Consider the following 27,671-nt stretch of genomic DNA (forward strand, 5'->3'; position numbering starts at 1 on the left):
TGGTTAATTGATCTGTTAACTAAATTGTATCAGACAAAATTGGATATCCCATTCCTAGGGACATTCAACAAGCAATCTTATGGATGTCAAAATTTTCATGTTCTTCGGAGAACTTAGAGATTCCTAGTTTTGCCAGCAAATTTACTTTAAACCCAAGTACATTTAATGTCAACACTCTATTTACTCAATAGTCTTACAGATGATCTTTGCTTTTCAGTGACTTTTCATGCAAACACAACCAAAAGTCTAATTTTATACTGAGTAATTGCTTTTCTGTTTTTAAAATAACAACGTGTTTCACAGTTGTTAATGGGAGAACAGAATTCTTATAATAGAGAAGGAAATTACCAATTACAACACCAAATGCAACTTTCTGTTGTATCTGTTAAACTGGTCTAATTTATGACCCCAAACAGGACAAGTTCAATGCTAGTGTCACACAAGACTGCTCGTGGTTACTACGAACATAAATTGCCATTTTACTACTTTTTTTAATTAACTGAATACATTGCAAACTTATTTACAATTTCCAAATTGATGCAGAAAGGTTAATTTTTTAAAAAATTATCAAGATCACCAAGGCTTTCCATATTTAGTTTGTTCCAATGTGAGTAAAAACTTGTCTTCTAGTGAAAGTAATTAATGAAAGTAATTAGTTACTGGGAGCACTAGTAATCATGTCTTGCATCTGTGAAGTTTCTAACATTCCACAAAATCTCTTCAACATCCCAAAGCCTAGAAGAGCTGTCTATTCCTAAAAATGGTTTAATTTGCAGTGGCACTGTCACTTGCAAACCAAACACGTTTTTCACATTCACAGTGGGACTGCTAGGCAATCCACCAAAGGAAATAGCAGATTAATTTAGTCAAGGACATGAAAATAATCTAGATGTAATGATGGATCTGCTGTTAATCTAGAAATTCCTTTGTGATTTAATATTGCAAGTGTATATTGGGATCGTATTCCATGCTTCCCCTATTATATGTCTTCATTTTTCTTTATTTCACTTTCAAATTTTTCACCGTCAAAAATCTGGTATGGTGCTCCTGCATCCACTTCTCAACAGTAATATACAGTGAATGATATTCACTTATGTGTTGTTGTAGCAATGTGGGTTTTTAGGATTCCATGTGCTCCCTTTGTTCCCCTGCCTTGTATGCTATTGGTTAATTTTAAAATATGCACTCTGCTGTACCTGAAAATCTATTGGTGAGTTCTCCCTGTCAATTCTCCCCCTCCATCTCCTGGGACTGGCTCCAGGGGAGGAAAATCCCGCCCCATCTCTTCCCCTTAGAAGCCCGTGTCTGCGTCAGAGAGGGGTCTTCCATCTCTGAGCTGCCAGCTGCTGACCTACCTCCTTCTCCTTCCTCTGCAACCCCTTTTCCCCACACCCCAAATAAATCTCCCTGACAGAACAGAGATGGAACTCCAGTTCGTTCCTTCATCTCACTAAGTTTCCTGCTAGAATTTCTGTGGTTGGGAGACTCGCGCCACACTGCGGGACCTCAGGGGCCGCCCGCTCCAGATCCAGTGGAATTATGAGGACCAGGGACTTCCCTCCGGGTGGGAGCCAGCCTGTGCCACCCTCCTGGAGCCTGCAGTAACATGTTGTCAATACACAGGGTTCAGTTTATTTTAGTAGAGAGTTTCCACTTACAAAAAAACCCCACTAAAACAATTTCATTCACATTAGTCAGAGTCATCCAGATCAGTGTTTTTCTGTAATTAAAAAATCAAATTTATGTTGTAAATCTCAGAAGATGAACAGAATGCTCAAAATATCACTCCTGTTAGCAATTAAAGGAATTGAGCATGTTCCCAAGAAAAAAGCAGCAACATGTGTATGTAGGCATGCACATGCATAATATTCCAATGAATTCTCAGCAAATTTATGCTTTCTGTTGTTCTATTCCTGATGATAGTGCCATAAAGCACTACATAAAGATTACCTTTCTTAAGCAAAACTATTAACTAAATCTGGGCTTCCCTCCTCTGCTTTGCACAAGTATAACAAGCTAAACTGCTAATTAATGAGCAAGCAGAAAATAACTAAAATCTGAAGGAACTCAAATATGAGAGATAGATGTTAATTTGTTGCTGTGTATGTTCATCTATGAAGGAAATTCCATTTACATATGCATCACCTATTAACTAGAACTTGAGATTTAATAGACTGCTTGCAATCTTTTCCAGAACATGAAAGAAAACTAATTATTTCCTAACACCAATCTTTCATAACCAGGCAATGTTTTTAAATTACTCTTTGAAGGCTGATCTTCTTTGTAAAAGTACTTTGCTTTCTGGCATCAGAACTCTACCAAGAGTGCCCTGCTGAGATATATCAGTCTCCTGACACATCTACTTGTTCTCCTGAGCATTACGACAAACCTCTATCGCACTTGGAAGATTCTGTATTCCAAGACCTGACAGCTTTGGTTGACTCTTTTGTCCTTTGTCAGAGCTGCCTCCCATGGGATCCTTCCCAGCAGCTCCCTGACTAAGCCAATATCCTGCTTTCCTTAGGCTCAGGGTCTCTACTCTGCTGCTCATCTTTCTTCTTCCAGGACTACCAACATTGCAATTTTAAAGTTACCACAGATAAGGAAATTATTCATCCTCACATTCCCAGCTAATTTCCTTCGTACTAGTCAACAGCAGATCCAGCTATGCATCACCACTTGTTGGCCCTTTGAATACCTTCAGCAAGAATTTTTTCCAGAAATCCCACTGAAATCTCTGTGATTGCTGCAGCCACATTGCCCTTCTAGCATCTGTACAGTCACCCATGACAACTGGTTTTCACAACTCAGAGATGTGAGTTCTTTAAACACCTTGTATCCTCATCAGGTGATCTGCAAGAAACTCTTACCACAATGACACCCTTACTGGCCTGTCCTCTGATCCTGAGTCACAGGTCTGATTACCCCCCATCCTCCTGGAGACTTCAAAAGATCTGAGGGCAACTTCCATCCCCTCAGCCCCTCCTTGCCAGTGTTTGTTGAAGTCTTTCATTGTACTCAAGTTGCGTGAACTTTGGCACAGTATTTGAATTGTTCCAACAATTTTGTAGTTCTATAACCACATACAGCTCTATTTCTCCCTGCTTGTTTCCCAGGATGTGTGCATTTCTTTATCAACACTTGAGACAGGTGTCTCTTCAATTTTTTTTATCATTCCTGAAGTCTTTCTTGGTCCTATCAACCTGAGCCCTGAGCTTTTCACCTGACGACCACTTCTTCATTTTGCTGTGGTCTGTAATGTCTCATTTCCTACCAAGGATCCTACCCAGCTAGTAGGATCAAGGAGACAAGGCCTGGGTCCCCACGACTTCAACTCCAGAGCTATGTGATCATTCCCAATATGCCCCCAGCTGCTACCCATGGGAATAAGTAGTAGTGTAGCAGTCTAAGGACTGGACAGACCTTGGCAATTTCTCTGCAGTGTTCTGGATCCTGGCCCACAGCAAGCCACATAACCCTCAAAAAAGCAAGTGAGGAACCCAGGGGTTTCTATCCCCACAGGAACAGGCCTCGTACTACTGCCACTCACTGCTTCCTCCCAACGTTAATGCATGGTTTGGATTACAGATGGCTCTGATGCCTCACAAGTCATGGCTGTCTTCTCTTACTTCACTTCTTTCTTCTCTTACTCCACTACCATTTTGAAGTGCAGATCTGGAAAAAGAGCCATCCTCCATTTGCCGGAGAACATACATTTCTAGCCCTCCTACTGTGGGACTCTACTCACGATGAAACTCACAGTCTCTAGCTGCCCATCCCATGTAGTTCAGACTTTCTTACCTCTGGGTCCCTTTGAAGATCCTCTTAATCTCCTCTTTTGCCTTCTCTGATCCTGTACAGCCTCACTTCCTCATCCAGGTCAACAGGGACAACACACTTCCTTGGCCAGCATACACCTCTTGTTGGCAGGGACACTCTGCTCTCCTCCTCCAGCCTCCAAGGATGCTGTCTCCCTCCTTGCCAGGTTGATACCCCCACCATGCCCACTTGGTAGCAGCCTAGGATCTTCAGGGTGTCAGAGTTTCCCTGAACCCCCCAGTGCCCCACTGAGCCCCTTCTCCCTGGACACAAGCACTTCTGGAGCCTGATCATGGATTGCTGTACATCAGGGTCACCAGCCTCACCACACACAGGCATGGGGCACCAGAACCTTCCTCCTGTGGCCATTCCTTTCCTGGAAGCCTGTGGAGCCACTCCAGTGCCACTTCCAGAGCTTCCCAGAACCATAACCATCCAGGGCTGGGCTTCTCATCAGGTTCCTCCCATCAGGCTACACATGGTAATAGCTGATAAATGGATGTATCACATTCATAAACCCTGGACACAATTTTACTCTTAATTACAACACAAGAAATCAGAAATCTAAATTTTCTTTTGTACTGCTTGTGATAATGATGTACTGCTAACATACCTGCTTCAGGCTTTCCAGCTTGGTTTGTCTCAGTTCTTCATATTTCCATTTCCAAAGAAATAATTCATTTTCCATTTTTTCCATTTCTTTCTCCAGAAATACATTCATTCTGAAAAAGTATTTTAAAATTTAACATTGCACAATTCTGAAGCCAACAGAAGACAAATTACTTTGGATTTCCTTCTCATAGTTTGAGTTATATTTTGCTGTCTTTGCAAATGGCATATCTTGATTTTATTAAAAACCTATATTATCATCACATAATTATTCCAAGAGATTTACCAAAAATAATAGCTAAAGAGAAAACAGAAATCCAGTAGTACTGAGTTAAAAGTTTAAATGAAATCAAATTTTAGGATAAACTGAAGAAAATTTGACTTCACTTAGTGGTTCAGGTCACCTAATTTATGGCAAGTTAGTGAAGATCTTCAAAGGAAAGGTAGTACACCATTTGTATTTGGTATAAAGAGAAGATTAAAGATGCATATAAAGGGGAAAATATACACTATAAAGACAATACAGAAACAAAAAATAATTGATGTTAAATGTTAAAAGGCATTATTAAAATATGTATATTTCATATTCAAAAAATAATTGCTCCTGGAAGAAAATGTTAGAAGAATTTTAGGAAAATGGATTATTTAGCTCAGAAGTACTATGCCTGTAAAATGAGAAAAATATTGAAATAGTTAAAAAGAAAATTTTAATGCTGGCAATTAAAGAACCTGTTGTGTGCCACTGCAGTTATATTCTATTCTAATGGAGACCAGTGGAAGTTTTCAACCTTTTCATTAAAGATTTTATTGCCAGGCTGACTAGAACCATATTTTGAGAATATTTGGTTAAAAATTAATCTGTTAAAATAAATTGTATTGATGGAATTTGTCTGGGGCATTTCTATGCAGCAGACTGCAGGCTTGCACAGAGCAAGGGTTGCCACCGACTAGACTGGCTCAGGTCCTGAAAGCAATGTCAGTTACATTAATGAAGCAATCAACTTCAGTGAAATATCTTCTTGTTCTCTCTTCTTTTATAACTAAAGCTAATGCTTTTGAATTAGGTATCTCCTTTTTCTGCCTAGATTTAGCATGTAGCACAGCTTATCTTAGCAAACACCTAGAACTCCCATAACATTGCAGTAATAAAACAAACATCATTACCCATAAAGCAAAGTGGAGCAAGATGTATTTCATGCATTTCAACTAATTTTTCCTCTAAAGTAATGGGATAACTCATTGGAATGATATGACTTCATCAACAGTTTTTCTCTTAAAATAATGGGATATTTCATTGGAATGATATCATGACTTCATTGGGGAACGAGGAGAATTATTAAGTGGGACACTTAATACAGCATAAAGTGAAAGCATGGAAGATGACATCCAGATACTTTGAATAATAGCCTGTTGACTGTACTGAATGATGTGAAAGTTCTCAGAAATTGTCTCATCTGAAAAGTAAAAGAGGAATGTCCAATACATAGTTCTTATTTTGAAGACATATGTGGAAGCATAAAAAAAAAATCAAATTGGTTCACAGAACGGCTGAGGTTGAGAGTGATCTCTGGAGGTCATCTGGTGCAAACCCCCTGCTGAAGCATGGTAGTCTAGAACTGGTTGCTCAGGACTGGGTCCAGATGGCTTTTGAATGTCTCAAAAGATGGAGACTCAGCAACCTTTCTGAGAAACCCGTGCCAGAATTCAGTGATCCACACACTAAAAAAAAAGGATTTCTTTGTGTTGAGGCAGAGCCTTCCATATCCATTGTCTGCTTCTACCCAGCCAGCCTTAAGCAGTTCCTCTTTGATATTATCAACTAGCAGTGTGGTTTCTGGGCTTTTGGTTTTAGAGGAAATAAACACTTTTAAGTTCAAAACAGAACAAGTTACGATCTTAAAACTAGGAGACATTTAGATGAGAACATTGATCAATAAGATGACAAAAGATAGCTATTTTAGGAAAATGATTATGCAAAATGCTGAGCAACTCATAAGGTTTGTAATTTCCATTCATGTCAATGGGATCTCAAATGTGTAATTGGTATGAGCCATTAGTGCCTAGTCAAGGATCTTGTTGTATGATTTTACATTGCAAACCCAAACCTGATATTTTTTGAAAGTCAAAACATAAACTTTTATGGTTTTGCTTTTTCTATTTTTTTAGGACTTCTTTCTTTTTGTCCTTTGCAAAGCCTGATATGTGTGCTTAAGGCTATGTCAGCATTACTAATAATAGCTTTAAACAGAATGCAATAAGCACAAGTCCACACATGGTGAAGCAGAAAAATGTCTTATGGAAAGATTAGTTAGGAAACCAAGAAGGTTACTAGTTAGGTAACTATTAGGTAACTTAGGGGCAAGTCCAAACATTGAATTTGCATAAGCCAACTTAACTTTGGAAGAAATGCAGTCAGAGTTCAGAGTGCTGCATGTAAACCAGAAAACTGCTGAGAAGTCCTCTGCTGTATGAGTGGGATCACACTGACTGCCAAAGTAACCTTTGGCCTTAGGGTTCAAGCTGTCTATGATCTATTTGCTTTTGATGCATCACAGCTGTGTCTCCTTGGCTCAAGTTCACTGAGAAAATTGCTAAGTTGTGAGAAAGAAGCTGTGAGAAAGTACTTAAGCTAGAGCCATGCAAGATAAGGGAAGTAAAAATGCACACTGGGGTGAGATTGTTGAGATAGTCATTATTGGCAGTTACAGAATCTAGGAGCAAAAATATTGACATGAGCAAGAATAAAACCTAAAAGGGAAAACTGGAAATCTGAAGATGGAAATTCAGCAAAATCAGCCAGTTCCACTAAGCAGCAGAGACCAGCCTTTTCTGAGGTAGCAGGTGACAGCCTGCCCAACAAAGATTCATCAGCCATCTCAAGAGCCTGGTGATTATGATAATATTTATTCTTGTATTCTGCTATTCTACCTGTTTACTGTGTGCATTGCCAAATATAATTGCTTCATACTTAGAAGTTGCATATGTTCTGCTTACATACCAAGTCTGCATGCAGGAAATGTTGCCCTCCTGGAGAGGGAGTTGTTATACCAATCCCTGCTGTTATGTGGAAATCACTGCTCTGTGAGCATTTGCTGCCTGAGGTTGGCATTTTCACATGTTGCATGACACAGGTGTGCCCCATTTCTTACCATGTGCCAGTAAATTTATTGCCTTATACCACAGTCAGGATATATCTAGACATAAATGGCAAAATCTGTGAGTCTGAAGTACAGCTACAAATTGGCTAGAGAGGAATGTGAGCAACTGAAACCTATTAAAGTTTTGTCTGAGAATTGACTAAAAATGAGTTGAAAAATCATCAATTTTCTAAAAGGAAACTTATTATATATGTACATATACTGTGATTGCTGAGGAAAGATGAAGTACCTAAGCCCCAAATATTTCAACCTGAGGAAAATGGATGTGTGAGGCATCAGTCTTCTAAATAACAGAAAAATGAAATACTTTTCAAGGAGGGAGAGTATACTTCTGGTCATCTTCTTCTATATGATTCAACTAAAGAACTATTGCATGCTTTCTACAGCTATCTAATTCTTATAAGAAAACAGACTAAATATTAGTTAGGAATTGAAAGGTTTTTTGGTTTTGTTTTTTTTTTTAACTTTTTTTACCTCAGACTTATACTATCTACAGGACAATTATGAAATAAACTGACAGGCAGGAAATGTGAAATAAACTGACAGGAAGGAAATTCTTCAACATAGTTTACCATTACAGATTCTGAACTTTCAGTTCAGAGTATATTTGCAACAGACAGAGAATTTTCTTCCTTTTGATTTCCTAATTAACTTAAACTGATTTTGAAGTTACAGTCACATAATGCCTGAAGTCTGTTCTACATCATCGTACATCACATACTGAATGTTTCCTTGAAAGGTCTTTCTGGTGCAATTCAGTCTTTCTCAAAATTGACCATCTATACAACATAAGACATCTTTTAGGCCACCAAAATGTACATTTAGTATTGATGTGAGGCAAATTTGATATGATACAATAAATGTACAATAAATGTGTTACTCTCTCTCTGTTATCTGCTTTTACACAGATTTTACTGCAAATGAAGGGGTTAAGATTTTGCAGCTGATCCATATATTTTGATTTCAAAACCAGCCTTGGTCTTTCTGCAGTTGGACTCTTTCAAAGTCTGCTGGTAGAGTATATGGAAACTTGTTATTATGCATAAAGCACTCCAATCACTAAATATAACATACACTAGATATCACTTCATTGATTCCAAATTGCTAATAAGTATATATTCGTATCGAACACCTCTTATTTAAACGACAGACAAGCCAAAGAAAACAATAAAAACACTATGCTGAATTCTCTCTCTAAATTCTTATTAAAGCCTTGCAAATAGCAATAAATAAAGCTTAACACATGAGCTATAAATGCAAAAATCACTATATCTATTTTAGAAACTGTCTTAAGCCCCTCTATGAGAATTCCACAAGTAGGATATATTTTGCACTTACTCTCTTTCCTTCTGTAAGATTTTCTTCATCTCAGCCAAATGCAAATTTAAGACTGAAACATGTATTAAATCATTCTCTGTTGTCTTAGCTGTAGTACCCAAACTTATTTTAGATTCCTCCAAAAAGATGCTGGGAAGTCCATTGGGGAAGAAATCAGGAGGCTTTGGGGTGAATTTTTTATTGACATTGCTTTGGTCTTTGTTCACATCCTGAGAAAACAAAAATATGACATCTGAGAAAAGCATAAGTGAAGAAAAAAGTCTAACATAGTTCCTGCAGGGCCTACCAAGGCTCTTCTAGACATTTAAGGAACATAGTAGAAAAAAGGGAAATAAGTAATATCTTATACAGTTGGACTGTATATGGGTAGAAGGTGCAAAAAAAGTCGCTGTATTTGAATTGCTGTAATTCTGTGATATCTCACACTTTCTGTTATAACAAGATTCATATCCAAAATATTTCTCATGTGTCTTTACTAAGGAAATACATTCTGTTTATCTTTTGTTGGCTATAACTATGGTGAAGACAGAATTCTGGAACTAATAAAACTGGGAATGGAATTTATCCATATAAATAATGTATTGACAAACTATACATTATTAACTCTTAAACTTTTAATGTGAAGTCCATTGCAGCAGGTGATGGGCTTATGCAAGTTTTTCAGAAGGAACAAAGTATACAGATATCTATTTTGAAGATACATGTTTTGCATGCAAAATAAAGCAAAACTAATATCAATTAGGAAAAAATAATTAAAAATAAAATACACATTTGCGAGGAAGACTGAATGTCTCTTATAAACAAATTTCCTTTAGAAATGTATTTGCTTTACCACATCTGAAGAATCTTGTTTAAAAGCTAATCTCATTTTAGCAGATTACTGAGTCCTTTCACACCACTCTGTTCTTTTGAATTTTTAGAAGAATACCCAAAATTTACATCAGAAAATACTAGAAATCCCTGAAAAGATAAGAATGTTTCCCATTCACATATAAAGTTTCAGTTCTCAAGTAGAAATTATTTTACAGTAAGGAGAAATAGTTAAAGTATATTTTATGGTATTTCCATCCAATTGCACATTTGTCTGCCTGAAAATATGAAAGGCATGCTTTTTTTGGCCTAATTTATTCTTGCTACTAACACTATTTTTTTTTTCAGATTTCACAGGAATATAATATTGTTAATATGCATTACAGAGTAAAATTTCTGAACAGAATACATCTAAGATCTTGGCAATTTCCCTTGAATGGAAGTAAAATGTCCTACTTTCTGCAATGCAGAAATGTCCTTTTCCTGCAATGTATGAAAAAATTACCTATATCTACAATGACTGCTATTTGTCAGACAACAAATACAGTTTTTACATGCTGCTGTCTACGAAGACAATACAGTGCATGCCAAGGCACAATATAAAAGGTAGTTAATCGTGAACAAATACTTCAATTTTTGATGAATATAATTGAATCTTTTATATGTATCTAGGAGCTGTTTAAACAATGCTGATGCTTGATTGTTTAATTCTGTGTTATGACTTAATTGCTCTCCTCATCAAACAAAAAGTCTTGCCAATTTGCAAAAGAATTTGCCTCACCTCTTCCCATGCTTTCAAATTTCAGGAAGAATTAAATGACTTTATTTTAGAAGCTAAGAACCTAATTTGCTTTTCTGGAGGGGAAAAAAATGTAAGTACACAAAACATGGTTAATTCGGATAAGAGAGTTAATCAGTTACCATAAAAAATGAGAGAGAATCAATACAATACTGTAAATTATTGGATAGAGCAGTCTGCCTCTGTTACTTAAATGTCTGGTCATAGTGCAATGGTATGAATTGTTTTCTGTAATCTTCTGTATTAGAGATATTTAGATGGGGGAGGGGGTAAAGGGTTTTGCTGGTGAATGGATCAGGCAGCATTTTGGTCAAAATGCTTGAAAAATCCATTTCTACATACACATCCATACTTTGCCACTTTTTTGTGAACCAGAAAAAAGATTTCCCATTCTTTACCTTCCTTGTGTCTTCTGCCCCATGAATTTTGACAATTTGGCTCAGTTCTTTCACTGGTTCTGATTCCAGAAACGTTAACAAGTTTTGGTCTTTTTTAATGTAAGATATTTCTGAACAACTGCATTGTGTTTTCCAAGCAGTTCCATTTTCCAAGTTTTCTTTCTCACTGACTAAATCCTGATTTTTTTTTTTAAGCATACTTAGCTCTTTTACGACACTGTCTAATTTAATTCTCAATTGTCTTGCTTCCTCTCGTGCTTTATTTCTTTCTCCTCTAACTTTGCTCCATTTCTCCCTCCAATTAGCAGTACAATCTGACCACCAGCGCATGGTCTTCTCCATTTGGGCAGCTCTGGCTTTGACTTCTTCCAGTTCCTGAATTTTTACTGCTTCAAAAATTTCCCAATCACTGCTGTAATTCATATGCATATGAGCATAATGAGGTGGATATGGGCAGAAACTTTGAGATGGAAGATTTGAATGACACAGATGATCTCCTGGTTGGCAACTTCTGTCTAATTGATAAGGTTGTCTTGGCTGGGTCCCAAAACCCTCTGTCTCTTCCATTCGTTTCTGAATGGAGTCTAAATTCATGTTTTGAGTCATCATCTAATTTCACTCCTAAAAAAAGACAAAGACAGACAATAATTTAGCTTTAATCAATTGAATTGTTTGAATAACCTCCAACAGTAGAGTTTTTTTGCTGCTATAATAGTTAAGGATGCTGCTCATGTTTTAGAAATGTGCTTTATAAACAAGAAATAGCTATTCAAATATCTTTTCTTTAATACTTTTAGAGTACAGCATAAACAGACATACTTGTTATTTGGCTAGGATTTGCTTGCAAAGGAAGAGTCATGAAATAATCATAATGCTCTCAAAATATTTGAGTCTAAAGAAAACAGACAAAAGCTTTCTCCCTGCAAGACAAAATTAAATTGAATCAATATATATTTTAAATATCTAGTAAGAGGAAATTATTTGTCAAGAACTACCATCACAAATCACTTGACTTCTTTCCCGAACTGTGAAATTTCATAATAGGCAAAACTTACCTTACAATATGCATAGCTAAGGAAAAAAAAAATATTATCAAAACCCCTGTGACCTTTGGATTTTCTTTGTTTCATGAGAAAAATCAAGCATTTTTTATTGGGGGTTTAATGTGCTTTCTGCATTTCAGAAGATTTCCAGGCAGTATATTATATTATTCTTGAAAATGTAGCATTATCCCACTGTAATGTACAGCCTACCTCATAGTGAAATGACTCAGCTAGTAAATCTTGTTGCATTCTTTTTCATTATTTATCTTTTCATTATTTATTACTTATTTGGCCCAGAAGAAAAACGGTTTCTCAGAAATTGCTTTCCTACCCCAGTGCTGAGAAAATGCTGATGTGGACAGTTTGTAGAGACCAGCCACTACTTATACCTCCTTGGTTTTTTCCTTTCTTTTTCTCTTTTTTTCCTCTCCTATTTTTTGTTATGTTAAAAACAAACCAGACCAACCAACTAACCAAAATCCAAAATACAGACAAATAAACAAACTTTAAACTCTTGCTACTTCAGTAGAAAATGAAGTTGTTTGAACTAAAAAAGAAATGGCTTTTATAGTGCAATATCCATTTGTTAAAACCACTTTTTTATGTTACAGCAATCAGTGCTAACACCTGCATTTGAAATGCAGAAGGCCAATGCTGCAAACAAAATACTGAAGAGTAGATAGTTTGGGCATTATGATTCCGCGATGTTTCATTTCAACCAAATAGATGTTTTTGCAGATTTTGTCCTGGTTTTCCAGCTGTTTTCAATTTTTCCATGATTTTCAGGACATTTATTTGCCATTTGTTAGAAGCTTATGGAGAACTGTTGTAGTAGAGTATGGATTTGAGAGGAGGAAAAGGACAATGAAGAGCTCCCAGTTCCCTTCATTATCACTGTCTGGTGTAGCACCATCAAGCTCCAAAACAGCACTACACAGATGTAGCAGAGCTGCTGCCAAAGTTTCATCAAGGTTGAGTCTTTCTTGTTGCTTGACCTACTTCCAGCAATTTAATTTGAATAAGCCTTATCCAAAATACAGAGATATTGCCACCCACGAACTTGTGTGAGGCCCAGTAGAGCCAAAGTAACTAAATATTAAACTCTTGCAATAAATTGTTAATTTAAATTCTGCTTTGGGGTAATGCCTTTGTTTCCCAAAGCTTTAATTAAAAAAACAACCAACCAAAACCACTGTAAATTTTTAATACATAATGATATATATAAAACATATTACAATATGTAATAAATATATAACAAAATAGCTGAAACTTTTTGATTTTTAATTACTACAATAAATTTTTCTTACACTTTTTGTGTCTGTCCCAAACTAGTAGAAATATATAGAAATGTTCATTACACTTTTCATAATCAGTAGTTTTTTTCAGTGGATTTTGCTAGCATCTCTGAATATTCATTAAAAGAAGGGAGAACTTGGGGAATTCACAGTTTACAAATCTTAAAAGATGGAGAAATGACAATATTTTTCTTGGACTGAAAATTTGAAATACCTGAGTGATATTAATGAATCAAAATAGCCTGTTGTTGATGTTTCATTACAGGTTTGAGGTGACTTTGTCGTTTGACATTTAGTAATATTTCCAAAGCTGGAGAAATTTTAAGATCACACATCACAGGCTACTGAAAAAAAGAGTCATGGGTCATGAATTCTTGCTCCCCTCAATTGTGATGGCTCAAGTATTCTTGAGGCTGGGGCACTGACAGTCAGATCAAAGTTACAGCTGTAATAATTGAAGTAGGTTTGTACAGTAAGCTAGTGGTCTCTTAGCTTTCTAACAGTTTTATGATAGGCTGAACTTTGTCTGCACTTTTCAGCATGGATAGATGATCTCAAATCTGTACCTAAAAGTAAAAAAAAAAAAAAAGGAATTAAAATAGGTTGTTCCTCCTCCAGAAAATAGAAATGTTGACTCACTCATTCCAAGGTGGTAAGGAAAAGGAGGTGTTTCTATTTGTCTTTTCAGAAAATCTAATCACAAAGGGTTTTTTTAGATATTCCCTTTAAGATTGCAAGAGGTAGAACAATATCATTTTTTTAAATGAAAGACACAGGTCTCAACACAATCCATTTCAATGGCTAGCTGACTAAGGATAAAAGCAAAAAATAGCATAGATATTTTTTTGTCTCAGTGAAACAGGTAACAGGAATTCTATTACAAGTATGAACTGTAAAGATTTGGGCTTGCATATATTTTTAAAGAAGTAGACTAAAATCTTAGTTTGAAAGGAAGCAAAGATTTAAAAATTAGGAAAATGTGTTGATTACTGTAAAAGTTCGGAAACTGTCAAAAGTCTCACAGTTCCAAAGGGACAATTAAGATGGACTTATTTTATCTTATTTACTGTTCATATCAATCTCCTCTTTCTTGTTCTCAAAAATACTGCACTGGTGAAATAATACTAAAAAACAAGTCCATCAGTCCAACTGAAGACTGTTGTAGTACTGAATCAATTGATACTGAATCTTTAATCATTCCTGTAGTTATAGTGATACTTAGAAAAAAAATTCTCTTCTCTGGTATATGACCACCTCATAGAAAACATCATGTATCTACATTGAACTCTGAAAACTTTCATCTACAAAATATCTAAATGTTTATATGTGTTCCAGAGGGAACAAGAATAATTTCTAACTTGTATGTTAAAGATAATTAAAAGAAGAATGTTAATGTGTTTGTGTTAATGTTGTTAGACAGATCTCTAAATAACAGAAATTTCATAAGTCTAAAACTGACAAAAGAAAGTACTGTGTGTAGCTAGTTTTAAAGTTGCTAGGTTGAATTTGCAGCAACAGACTAGCTAGCACAACATACTGAGCTCAGTGACCATAATTACTTAATAAAAGATAATTGGATGGGAAGGCAAAGTTAGAGAATTGGATGAAAATGGGGGTTTTCTGATCAGCAAAGCTTTCTGATAGTTTCACTTTTAACAACTGAGGGATAAGAAGGAATACAAAATCCTTTAAAATTTGTTTTCTTAATGGAATAATTTAAAATAAGTATGAACAAAATATAGGAAGCAATATTCATTGCATCATATGAATGGGGTGGGAAGAGCATGTGTGATAACAGTGCGAGAACAGAGTGAAGATAGTTTTCAGAGGAAAAAAAGACAGAGACATTTGGTCACCATGATAAGGAACATAGGTCTAAACCATATTTCATTATATTGCAACCTTTCCTATTACCTAATGGTCCTGAACACCAGTAGGAAAGAGAAGAGCTCTTGATTTATTATTGCCAGCTATTGTTTTAGGTAAACAGCAGTGTATTAACCCTTGGCAGCACAAAGTGGTTTAAAAAAATCGTGAGGAGAAAAAAGAAACATTGCACTTTCTCCATGTTAATACTTATTCATTGAACTCAGCTTTTTCAGGCTGTTCAGTAGCTAGGGCAGTGCTTGAGGATACAATTTCAACATCCTTTTGCTAACTGCATATTTAATCCCTAGTTACAGGCCTCTTAATTATTAAGACTTCAGCCAAATTTTTTTTAAGGGCATTCTGTCTTTACAGAAAATGTCAGCTACAGATTAAGCCAGTTAATTTTTTTTGTCTAATCTATAAATTTAATCGGACAAAATATACTGTCTAGCTGTATATGCTCTTTTGTAAGTGCTACTGGAAAGTCAGAACTTTCCATGCTGTTCCTGCAATTCACCATTCAATTGACAAACCCTGACCAAGAGACAAGGCTTAGAGAAAATGGGTGGGGGCGAGGGGGTCATTATGGGAAGAATATAGGCAGTGATTTAACTCACTCCCTGAAAACGCAGCTGTTTACTAACGTCTTTTAACTACTGAGCTATCAGCTCAAGAAGAGATCAAATTTTGTGTGTCTGTTCCTGTTGTAAAGCTGGTTTTAATTAGTAATTCTTAAGGGTTCCACTAGCTGCTAGAGGAAAAAATATTGCTAAGTAAATGATTGAAATGTATGGGGGAAAAAACATCACAATGGAAAGTGATTGAATATATCTCAGTCTAAGAACACAGCCATAAAAAATGTATCTAGTTACCAGAACGCTAAACATCCTGGCAACACAGAGTCAGGCTGAGCTTTTGGCTAGAAAACAATATAGCAGAAAACTCTGAGGCAGGACAAGTAGCTGGTTACAGGAATGGCTTAGAAACACTGGGACATAGGATTTATTTCAACAGGCTATCAGGATAGGATGTCCAGTGGTAAAAGCTCTGGTGAAACAAATTGTATATTCCTGCCATTTTTGTCAAACAGCAGTACATCACATCACCAACATTCTTCCAACTTCATGACAGGTATGTTAACCTGGGAAACTTCCTATGTGTATTATAAGAAAAACCTGGGGAGTGGAAAGAAGTCCTTACAGGAACAGAAAGAGTGGTACTTGGAATGTATTCCTTGCCGAAGCTATCTCTGGTCTCACAAGTGTTACTACTTTAAGCCAGTGGTTTGCTACTTTTCCCTTATCCAGAGAAATACAATCTTAGCATTGATAGCATTTTAAGAATAAAATAGGACAAGCTTGGTTTGGTTCAAATCTGGTACAATGGATTTTTCAGCTACAGTATCAACCTCAAAATAATGGGACAGTGGATCAATGGAATAAACTACTAAGCCAGCAACTACAAAACACTGTATTGTATAACATCGTACTGTATGTAGGGATCCTGTCTGTGAGAACTTGAAAGTTGGCTGCACAAGTGACAAACCCCCACAAAAGGAGACACAGATAAGGAATTCATATCAGTATCTTCCCAAAATCCTGTTCAAACACAAGTAAAACCCTCTGAAGTCCATAAAATGAGATTGCAGTTAAACATCCAACTCAGGAGTTATCTGTGTGCCTCTCCTTTTACAATGAAAAGAGGAACAAGTGAACAACAACTGAGGTTTGGATTATGTCCAAGACCTGGGTATCTTCTCGCAGAAAATGTGACCCTTCTGCATCACCATGGCAACACTGATAATTGGAACATACCCAGAACTTGTCTGTGACAGATCCTGCATTTTTAGCATTGCCCATGGAACAACTCAGGTATTGCAGATCCATAATAACCCACTGTTAAAACTAGTTACAGAAGGAATATCACCGGCAACATCACAAGGACAAGTGTTCACAGTGGATGACAATGTTGCATTAACACTAAGATCTAAAGTTAACCTGAATTTACCTCTGTGTAGTAACACTAGGCATGATGCTGTATGTGGTTGTGACAACAACATAGTGAAAGGAGTACTACAGGCATGTGGGAAACTAAGCACACACTAGTGGCCCAGAATAATTACAGCAAATGTATCTAATGAGAAAATACACTGCAGTTTTTCATAAACACTCCTAATAATCCTGTGCAAATCAATATAAATGGACAAAATAAATTTATCGTTTGCTCATGATTGTGTATATTAAGAAACAATCCAGACTACTTCTTAATAAAAGTGTCCTTCACTTCATGCAATTGCATCATGTACAAGAGCCTAAGATTATGGCTCTAAAATTAATGGCGATGAACATGCATTGAACATAACCAGTGTATACACTCCTGCATGGAATGAACCTAGTACTGATTGTAGTGACCATTGCTGTGATGGTGGCTGCAAAGTCATCAGCCAATAGGGCATGGAGGTAAAAGGGATACTATTAAAACTATCAGGTAAAATTAGTATATGATTTAATTAATTTGATACTAAAATCTAGCAAATAAATTTCTCAATATTACAAGATGGTGATGCATGGATAACCAGGATGACTTGAAAAATTCTTAGAGGAAAGAAAAGTAAAAATATGATAATAATCAACACACAGCTGGTCCTAAAGTCTGACATATGCTGAGAGCAGTGCCAATGTGGGCAGTCAATGTGAGAGCAGCCTGTACAGATCTGTGGACTGATATCACCTCCAGCCAAAAACTCCTGCATGTTCAAAAAGTAGCTACCTGGAAGTTCTTTCAGGTTATGCTAACTCATGGAAGTGCTACAGACCCACCTTCTGGGCTGGAAAGTGTAAATGTCTAAGCTTACCCCCCAATATTTTGTAGCAGGTCCAACAGCAGGCTGACTGATGAGGCTTTTGTTCTTGTCAGTGTGGTGTGAGGAACATTCACTCCAAGATACAGGAAAAAAAATAGCACTGGCATTGACAGCTTGGCAATCAGTTTGCTCATAGAGAAAATATGATTTAGAGAACTTGTAAATTAGAGAGCTTGTGAATTAGGGAAATAATGAATTAGTGAGTTCATGTGTTGGACTAGTCTGAACAAAGATGATTCCACCATTGCTGGATGTCTTTATGTTTTGGTGGTATTTTTTGAGGCAGAGGATTTTTTTTAATGAGCTCATAAGCTAATAAAATAAAATTTAAATTACAAAGGACAATGTGCTGTAAATTTGAGAGTTCCAAACACACCATGACATCATATGCAGATTATCATACTTCGTGAAAATTAAAAGATAGTGGTTTCAAGACTTTTTAATGCACAGCCAAAGTTGATTCTGTTTATTTTTTTTCCACAGCTATAAAACAATATTAACAATATTAAACCATATGGTATATTTTTAAGCTATGCTGTTTCCAAACATTGTATTCCTTACATGTGTCATAACTAAAAATCAGCCAAAATATGGCCTGAAGAGACAAATAATGTAAATTGTTTACTTCCTACTAGGAGTTATGTGATAATTTTTTCCCTCCTATTTATACTTCTCTAGTTTCCTTTTAACATAAAAATATCAATACAATCAATCTAATTTATTTCCAAAACCTGTTTTATTTCCTTCTCATGTCCACTAACTAAAGAGTTATGCTATTGAAACCAATAAAATATAAAGTTATGTTTTTAACTTCACAAAGAGAAGTGTTAATGGGTTTGTCAGGTTTTGTTTCAGTGAGGTGGTTGTGGTGTTTTGTGGTCTTTTTGCCCAATCATGAAATCTTAAAAGTGCCTGAAAAAACTTGTTTTCTGAACACATCAGTTTGGATAGTATGATGTATTTAGGTTCTCTTTGAGATAAAATGAAATCACACTGGCAATTCATTAATGTCCTGATACACAAGGCTAAAATTATGGAGCCTTATCTTCCTTCTATACCACATCATCAGCCCAAATTTTTAAGTGAATGAGACAATTTCAGGGGTAAATCTTACTTTTCAAGTTCTTTAATTTTCAAAGTTCTAAAGGGCAGGATAAAAACTCAAATGCTTTACCAAAAAAAAAAAAAAAAAAAAAAAAAAGAGAACTGAAGAAAACAAACCCAAAATATTTAGCCATTTTAAGATGAAACAGTAGGAAGAGAAGTGCTGAGTAGTCTTCTACATTTCTTATAGGTCTGACCAAATTGTCTTGGAAACACAGAACATCACTATTTTCCTCATTACTTATTTATGGTATAAACACCTTTTCCTTGACAACAAATTAATAAATTTAACCTCAGGACACAATAAAAACTCCAGAGGCAGAAAAGACTTAGGACCAAATGAAATTAAGCCCTTGACAGTAGAGTCTATGCAAAATTGGAGTCAGATCCCACTTCTGAGTTGATCAACACTGGATGATGAGATGGAATAATATGTCAGAGGGAGAAGGCAAAAGCAGAGACCCAAGTTTCAACTTGGCCTTCTATTAAAAAATCCAAAAGCAAAGTTTGCTAGCTACCTATCAGGCCTAAAAAGTTAAAAAGCAGAAAGTAACTTCAGGAAAATGGTAGTTCTGCAGGGAAAATTACATTTTACTACTGTACAAAACATTGTGACAGACAAAGCATTTCTGCAGTACCCCCAGAATGTGCATTATTGTAGTAGTTGTCCATTTACAGCTAAATTCCCAGAAGAGGTAAAGGATGAGCACAGCAAAGATAGCTACTGAAAGGCAATAAACCACAGAGGGAGTAGTAAGTGAAAGGAGGACTCAGAAATGGCTTCATCTTTTTGCTATTTAAGTAGACTATCCAGAAACCAAAGGAAAATAAAGCAATCACCATAATGCTGAAATAACCATTGTACACTATGCATATTCCAGTATATATGTGGAATAGTGTATGTATATGTATACATATATGTACACTATTGATATTCCAGTATTCATTGTAATAACCAAAATTCTCTGACTCCAGAGGAGGAATCTTTTCTATTATTAATAGTAGTTTGCTTCTCCTGAAGGTTTTAATAATTCACATGAAGATATGTAGGGTAAAATTGCATGTATATAATTTATATCTTCAAAAAAGAAACATGAAGTAGCCCTAAGTGGCCCTCAGGCTGATTATGCCAGTCATATTGCCAATTTGTCCTCATTTGCTATCCTTTTCCACAGCCTATTTCAATCATTTGAAATAAGATTTACAATTCCAGGTGTAGGTTGTCCCACTCATTTCAGAGAAAATAAAATCTCTAGTGTGACAGAAATTCTTGTGAAACAAAGGCATGCCATATAGAAGTCCTAAAGATGATGCTCTGAGCAAGGAGGGAGGATTAGATGAGCTCAGATGTCCTCCCTAATGATTCCCTGAGCAGCATGACTTCTGAGCAGCTCTGCAAGCCTGTTTATCCCAGTTTTAACAATGTTGCCATGACATCCAGGAAATGAGACAGAATTAGGATCAGAAATTGTGAATCTCAGAATATGTAACTTTTAGCCAAAGGGGTCACAAAACACCATGAAAGTAGGGAAGAGCCACAAGAGATAAGGCCATTTTGTGGCCACACTGAACTGCCTTAAAAGCAGCAACTCTGCACTTTTGTTAAGAGCCAGCTGTAAGGGACCTGGAAAAAGAAGGAGGAAGGCTTTATCCCCAGAATCTATTCTGCCAACAGAAACTGCAAATATGAGAATACTGTGTGTGAAAGAAAGGGTAATAACAAGATAATCAAGCATTCCCAGATACTTCCCAGGCTGAAGGTCAGTTCTAAGTACAGGCAGAAACAATCCAGAAAAAACATGCCTGTAACAGCAACAACTATTGTCGTGCAGGAAACATTTACTTGTTCATGAAGTTTCACAAAATTTAATAACTGGACTGATGCTTTTATTGAAATTATTACCTATACCATGATTGATTTAACCATGAGGTATTATATATTTTTCTCAATGTGTGAATTGCTTCTGTAAAGTATAGCGAAACTTTCTATGCCAATCAGAGAATTTGACCACAGGACTGATAAACTGACATGGCTAAAAGCTTTTAAGAACTGAGTGGTTATTTCTTTCCACAGAATAAAAACACCTCTAGGTAAAGAGAATTTGTTTCATTGAGTTACACTAAGACAAAAGATGCCAATAATTAAAAGCAGTAATTTAGGACAAGAATTCTTTCACAGCATATTCTACATTATTGTTGCTGGGCGGGGGGGTGGGGGAGGGTGGTCTGAAAGAGTTTAGCTCAAAATGAAATGGTGTAATTCTCTCTGGAAAAGGATGCACCAGGAAAGGACCTGGTCCACTTTGCTGTCGTCCTATGTACTGGGCTTTTTTCCCCCCCTTGTTTTCTTTTACCATTTTCTCTTCATGTCTAAATATCCATTTTAAAGTAAAATCCTCTTCAGGGTTTCAATTGTTTTTTTTAAAACACATGCATATATCTTTTATAATATTAGATAATATTATACAGACTATATACATACGGTACATACTATATATACACACTGTAAACATATACATTCATAAAAAAGACAACTTGGAAGGTAGTCACATTACAATAAAGACTAAACAAATGTTACCCTTTCTTTCCTTCTTTTTTCTTTTTGGCTGCCATTTTAAATAAACCCTAAACAGTTTGGATACTGTTCCTTCAGATGAGAACCAGAATTATATACTTACTCTGATTTAGGTTTAGTGGTTAATACAGTGATTACATATCATTGCACTATCTTTCAAAGTCTTTTACAGCAACAAGCTGATGTTTCTTCACATCTTTGAAGTTGTTTTTAAATCCTTAGGGTTAAATATGGGTAACATAAATATTTGTACATAGAGATGTTGTCGTTTACTAACCATAATGCCAAAAGAAGCTCTGAAGTACTGCTTTAAATATAATTTACAGTAACTTCATTTCCCCAAGCATGTTTTGTTTGATTACAAACCTTCATAATATTTCACCCATAATTTGTATACATGTAAGTCTGTAGTACTGATACTCATTCCTCAGCCACTACACTTGAAAAAAATATATTGTACAATCAGATTATGCAGGGAGGGAAGTGAGTGTGTGTGAAACCACCAACTTTCCCAGACAGTCTCAAAACTAACTAAGTATTACGAAGAAGCTAAACCAAGCATAATCCAACTAAATTCGGTAGCTGTGGCTTTTGAGACAGTTCGCTTGGCTAACTCTCCTTTGAGATTTGACTATCACTTTTTATTAGGATATGATCAGTAAAAAAAGAAGCAAAATAAACTTCCTAGATAGTTAATATAAGTATGAACTGTAAAAGTTTTAGATCTTTTTAGAGTAAATTACTTACTAACAACTTTACAAAACCTAGTATAAACTTATGAGTTAAATATGCAGCAAACTCCCCTAAATTTTAATCTAATCTCATTGGTTCTATGTGAAGATTGGGAATCTCCATGGAATATATTGTCTGAATTATTATTAGGAAAGGCAGGTCATTAATCAGAATATTAATAACTTCAATTGAGAACAGATTCAGAGCGTATTTAAAATAAGCTAATGATTAATTCATAGAAGTTAATTAATATCCATTAAACATCTGGTCTAATAAGTATCTTCTGAATAGCACAGAGAGATTTCCTTAGAACAATAGTAATCTGTTCAAACTTTAAACAGGTAATTGCTTCAGAAGAATAGGATTCACATTAGTTAATACTAGTTCAGTATATTGAAACACTGTATTTTTTTAATGCTTATGGCTAAAGATACAAGTGAACTCCTCCTCTGATTTACAGAAACACCTATAGGCACCTTGTTTTTCAGGCACAATGAAATTTGCTTTTAATCACATTAAAGTGGTATCTCGGTTTTTTTATGTTTGGTTTGTTTTTCAGCAGTTCCACGGCTAAGACTAAGAATAACCAAGTGCATGAGTCTTCCTCCTCTGTTTCCACAGAAAGCAGAGAAAGTTAGTTCCAATGAGTGTTTAGTGTTACAAACATTTTTTAACCCACATTGAAATGAGCTGCAGCACTAACAGGGTCATAAGCCCCTTTACTGGGAACAAGAAGGATAAGCAGGTAGCTTCTTACACCACTCAGCTCAGTTACAAGAGAACCAATTGTCAGTCAACAACAGAGAATCACAAAAGACTCAGCTCGATCGGAGCTTTCAGTGTGTTATCACAGGACGTGAGCTCAGCCACTGCACACATGCATTGTCTGGCTTATGCTGACAGGCAGCTCTTTACCATGACACACAGGAGTATCTGTCATGGATTTCCTCTGAACTTGTCAGAAAGAGGGAAGACTACAGAAATGTAGGGAAATAATACCCAAACTATACATCATCCACAAAGTAAAATCTGCCTTTGAGTATGCAATTCATAATTGGTCTTAGAAGTTTTTTAAATTTACAAGCATTAAAGCCAGCTGTAAGTTAAAACTCAAGACAAGAAAACTAAAAACATCTCATTCAGCTTGTGATTTTCATCCAGGGCATTAGTTAAACAATTTAAGATACATGAAAGATAAATATTTGCAAGTAAGCTATAAATAAGCTTATAGCACACTATTCAGACTAAAGACCATTGTATCATGTCGATTTCTCAAGGGTTAAATTCCTTTCCCAGCTATTCATAGTATCAGTGTTCTACTATTTAATTTAATGTTTCATTTACTTATGTTTAAAAGCCAAATTCACCTCTTTGTGAGAGCCACTGTAACTTCTCATTGAATATAGTTGAGGAGGATCAACTACTCCCAAATGGATCTGAGGACTTCACAGATCTGGGATTTTTACCACCTTTTTTCAGATTGGGCTACAGGTGAATTCAGCTGGGTTTCTTTCAGCTTCAAAAGGAAGTTAAAAAAAGGAAACTGAAGGCAGACTAATCATTCTGAAGAGCACTTTACTAACAAGAATTAGGTCAGATGCAATGCTGAAACATGTTCATCCAAACAGCAGAGGTCACTTAAATGTATAGAGAAGCTTCATTATTTAGACAAAATCATCACAAGCTCATTTTCTAGAGTTTGTACCACATTTCTAACTTCTTCCATGTTACTCATTTGGAAAGTGACTTTGAGCTGGATTCCTTCACTTTCATTTGTAAGCTTTTTTTTCTTACTTAAAAAAATCCATTGAGGTGAGGGTGTGTTTTGTTTTGTTTTGTTTTGTTATTGTTTTGGTTTTGGTTGGCTTTGGTTTTGGGTTTGTTTTGTTTCATTTGTTTCTTTTCTTAAATTTTATTTTATTTTCTATAAAGTGTGAAGATGTAATGACATGTCCCTGAAAAAGTTAAGTCTCTAATCCCCACTTATATGCTGAGAAATTCAAATTCTTCAGGTTTTTAAAACCCTTGACAGTATTTAAAACCATATGCTTTATGATATGAAAGATCAAGAATTGTCTACTTAGAGCTGAAATCATTTATGATGTTTTCCTATTCAAAACATGACCTACTTTTAAAAGAAATTTCATAACATTGGGAGTAGGCAAAATTAATCACAGATATCAGATGACTTTTTTCAGATGAAGACAGAAAACATTCCAATGCTTATTAGGACACAAAACAATTTTTCTTCAACACTGTACTCAGAATCTAGAAACAAGTGATTTTCCCACCCACATAAGTATACAAGTAAGAATGCTCATGAATATTTTGTCTTCTCTGGGTCAGAGCATATCCCTTTGGCTTGTTCAACTACTCTGATATAGTTGTATCAGAATTAACAATTCTGTCGTGCAGAGATGCTTTCAGTTTTATCAGAACAGTTTTAGAAGCCACATCTTCTACAATTAGGTCGTTTAAGAATATTCCTTACAAAAATATCGTTGTTTGGACATTCATATGTAATTATTATTTTTCTATAACCAGTCTAGCATTTTAACACCATCACATGTCTTTCAACAGCCTTAGGAGTGCTTTATGAGATACAATGTTGTAAGATAGTATCTTGTGATGACTCCAACTCCACTAAATCATCCTTGAGGGAAACGAACTCAGGAATAATCCATATTGTGGCTTTAACCAGGATTCCACTGTTACTAGAGTGGTCACATAAAATAAATTACCAAGTATCATCTGTTGTATCCTAGATGTCACCCAAATGCATACAGAAGCATCTCTGTTTATTCCTTCAGTGCCCAATCACTGTAGCCCAAAATTTAGCCCCACTAAAAGAAAAGAATTTGTATAAGGGGTGATTACTCAGCCTGGCAGAAGGGAAGTTGTCTTCCTTTTGCAAAAATGGATATCTACAAAAGTTATGGAGAAACCTTCAAGTCAACTGAATATACATTAAAAAAAGGAAAAAAAGATAGTAGCATTCACAACACTTCCTCCCTGCTATTTCTTCAGCAATATGATTGACTTTAAATAAGAAGGGATTTGGTATAAACCCAGTCTCATTTAACCTTGTGTAAATCAGACCTAGATTAATTAATCAGCATGAGCAGAGAATCAGGCTATTCAGAGAGGATCTTTTTCCCAAAAAACCAGTCAATTAAAGACCATTCTATGGACTAAAAAGAGAGTAGGAGTGAATAGAACAGGTGAGACATTTCAACATGTTGCCCCAAGAAGTCGTGGATGTCCCATCCCCAGAAGTGTTCACGGCTAGGTTGGATGGAGCCTTAAGCAACCTGCTGTGCTGGGGAGCTTCCCTGTCTGGGCTGGTGAGATTGGAACTAGGTGATCTTGAAGGTCCCTTTCAACCCAAACCATTCTATGAATCTATGATTCCATGAATATCAATTTTTTACACTTCAAATGGTTCCAATATCTACCCCTCTTGGTGTTAAAATAAATGACATTGTTTTAAGCCTGTTCAATAACAGCTCCGTTAAAGTATTCGTTTCCAAGTGATTTATTTTTCAGTTTACCTGAGGTTAAAATTAGTGTTTTATGTTTAAGGCGAAAGAGTGGCCTCAGTTCGAAACTGGCTACATAAAAAAACACCCCCAGACATCTAATTTTACATTTTTCACTATATCTTTTGTAGTTATCTCTGAAAGTGATACAACTAGTTTTATTAATGATACCTAATATATTTTGGAAATTCATTTATCTTCATTTTATTATGCAAAGATCTGCATTCAGAAACACAAAAGCAATTTTTCTGTCACAGGAAATCTAAACCAAAAACTAGGAGTCTAGCTCTAGGATTATTTATAGCAGAGTCTGCTTCATAAAATGTTTGTAAGAATCAGTGAGAACTAATACAAACAAAATGCAACTATCTGGATAGTCAGTAGGAAGCCTATTAGTACTGTTAGCTATATATGCTTATTAAACTCATCAGCATTGCTTTTGAAATTTGACCCTTGGTTCTCATTGCTGAAGGATCATCCACAATGTCTCACAGCATCCCTTAAACTTGCCTTTAAAATAATGGCAAACTGAATATCTTTGTTCAGCATCAACAAATCATAGTATCAGAAAATATATTTTGTTGCATTAGAATAATACAATACAGCTAAGAACATGTTTTTTTCTTATCCCATCTTCAGATATTTTCTGAAGGAAGTTATGATTATACAACTCATTATTGAGTTGCATAACTTATGAAAATAGAAGCACTGTGAAAACGCTGCTTTCCAACAAAAAAAATGCAGTATGAACTTCTGCAAACTCATAACAATATATTCATTACTCTTATGTCCATGATACCAGCACCCATTAAAAGGTACCAGAGTTTTACCAGTTTATATCATTGCATATGCATTTCATAAAGTAATAAAAAAGGCTTTCATTAGTAAAATAGCATAATTTGTGAAATTTCTGCATTTGTACTAATTCCTAAATCAAAACTAAGAAATAACTTTTTTAACAAACTGTCACTTAGAAAAATTTAAAAATTACCTGGTTATGGTAAGTAAGGATTCTACTACACTTGAAAAACAACTTGAGTTTAATGGGATGTTCAAGTAATACTACACAATAGTAGCAAAAAACATAGAAGAGAAAAATCTAGCTAGATATAACTTAGCCATCTACTTTAAATACTGTATTCTGATCTTCAGCACTTTTGCTGGGCATTTCAGACTGTTTTCCTCCTTACCATCAGCATGATAGTAACTCATACTTTGCCCCTGAAGAGATTTATAGAAATTAAACATTAAACCCACAAGCTTAAGACCCCTTACCCTCTGAGTTTGCTGGGCTCCTCTTGCTTCTCAGTGTAACAGACACATGTGTAAACAACAGAATTTCCTGCATCCTTTTCTCATCTGCACTGTACTGGGACTTGGCCAATTGGATTATTTACAGCATTAAGGCCACTCCACAGTAACTTGAAAAAGATTCTCATTGGTCAGGCATTATCAAAACTAAAACCACATTTTTCTTTTAAGTACAAGTGTTTTATACAAAATAAAACTTTTTGTCATACTGTTCTTCACTAAACATTACTTTTTTCAGTTTTTATTTCTCCCTCCCTTTCTAAACTGAAGACTGTGACCCCAGTCCCCCAAATATTACGTATAAAATGAAATTAGTAATTTGAATCACAGTACTTACTAAGCAGAGGTCCTAGTACTCAACTAAATTGGGTGGATTCTTATGCCACTGCTTACTCCTACTCTACCTTCT

The 27,671-nt window shown here is 35.6% G+C and overlaps 1 protein-coding gene across 2 annotated transcripts in view; it reads right to left on the reverse strand.

Moving 5' to 3' along the window:
* Window positions 1–27,312, reverse strand: part of CCDC102B (coiled-coil domain containing 102B) — a 136,641-nt gene extending 109,329 nt beyond the window's left edge. For both annotated transcript variants that reach the window (XM_085052461.1, XM_085052460.1), the window contains exons 1-4: window positions 27,227–27,312; window positions 10,932–11,552; window positions 8,925–9,133; window positions 4,433–4,541 (exon numbers count right to left, since the gene is read on the reverse strand). In XM_085052461.1, coding sequence (XP_084908587.1) covers window positions 4,433–4,541; window positions 8,925–9,133; window positions 10,932–11,540 — 927 coding nt within the window. In that variant the 5' untranslated portion in view covers window positions 11,541–11,552; window positions 27,227–27,312. The remainder of the gene's footprint in view (window positions 1–4,432; window positions 4,542–8,924; window positions 9,134–10,931; window positions 11,553–27,226) is intronic.
* Window positions 27,313–27,671: the final 359 nt, after the last annotated feature.

This window comes from Lichenostomus cassidix, chromosome 2 (assembly GCF_008360975.1).
Source record: "Lichenostomus cassidix isolate B80296 chromosome 2, HeHo_3.0, whole genome shotgun sequence".
NCBI classification, from domain to species: Eukaryota; Metazoa; Chordata; class Aves; order Passeriformes; family Meliphagidae; genus Lichenostomus; species Lichenostomus cassidix.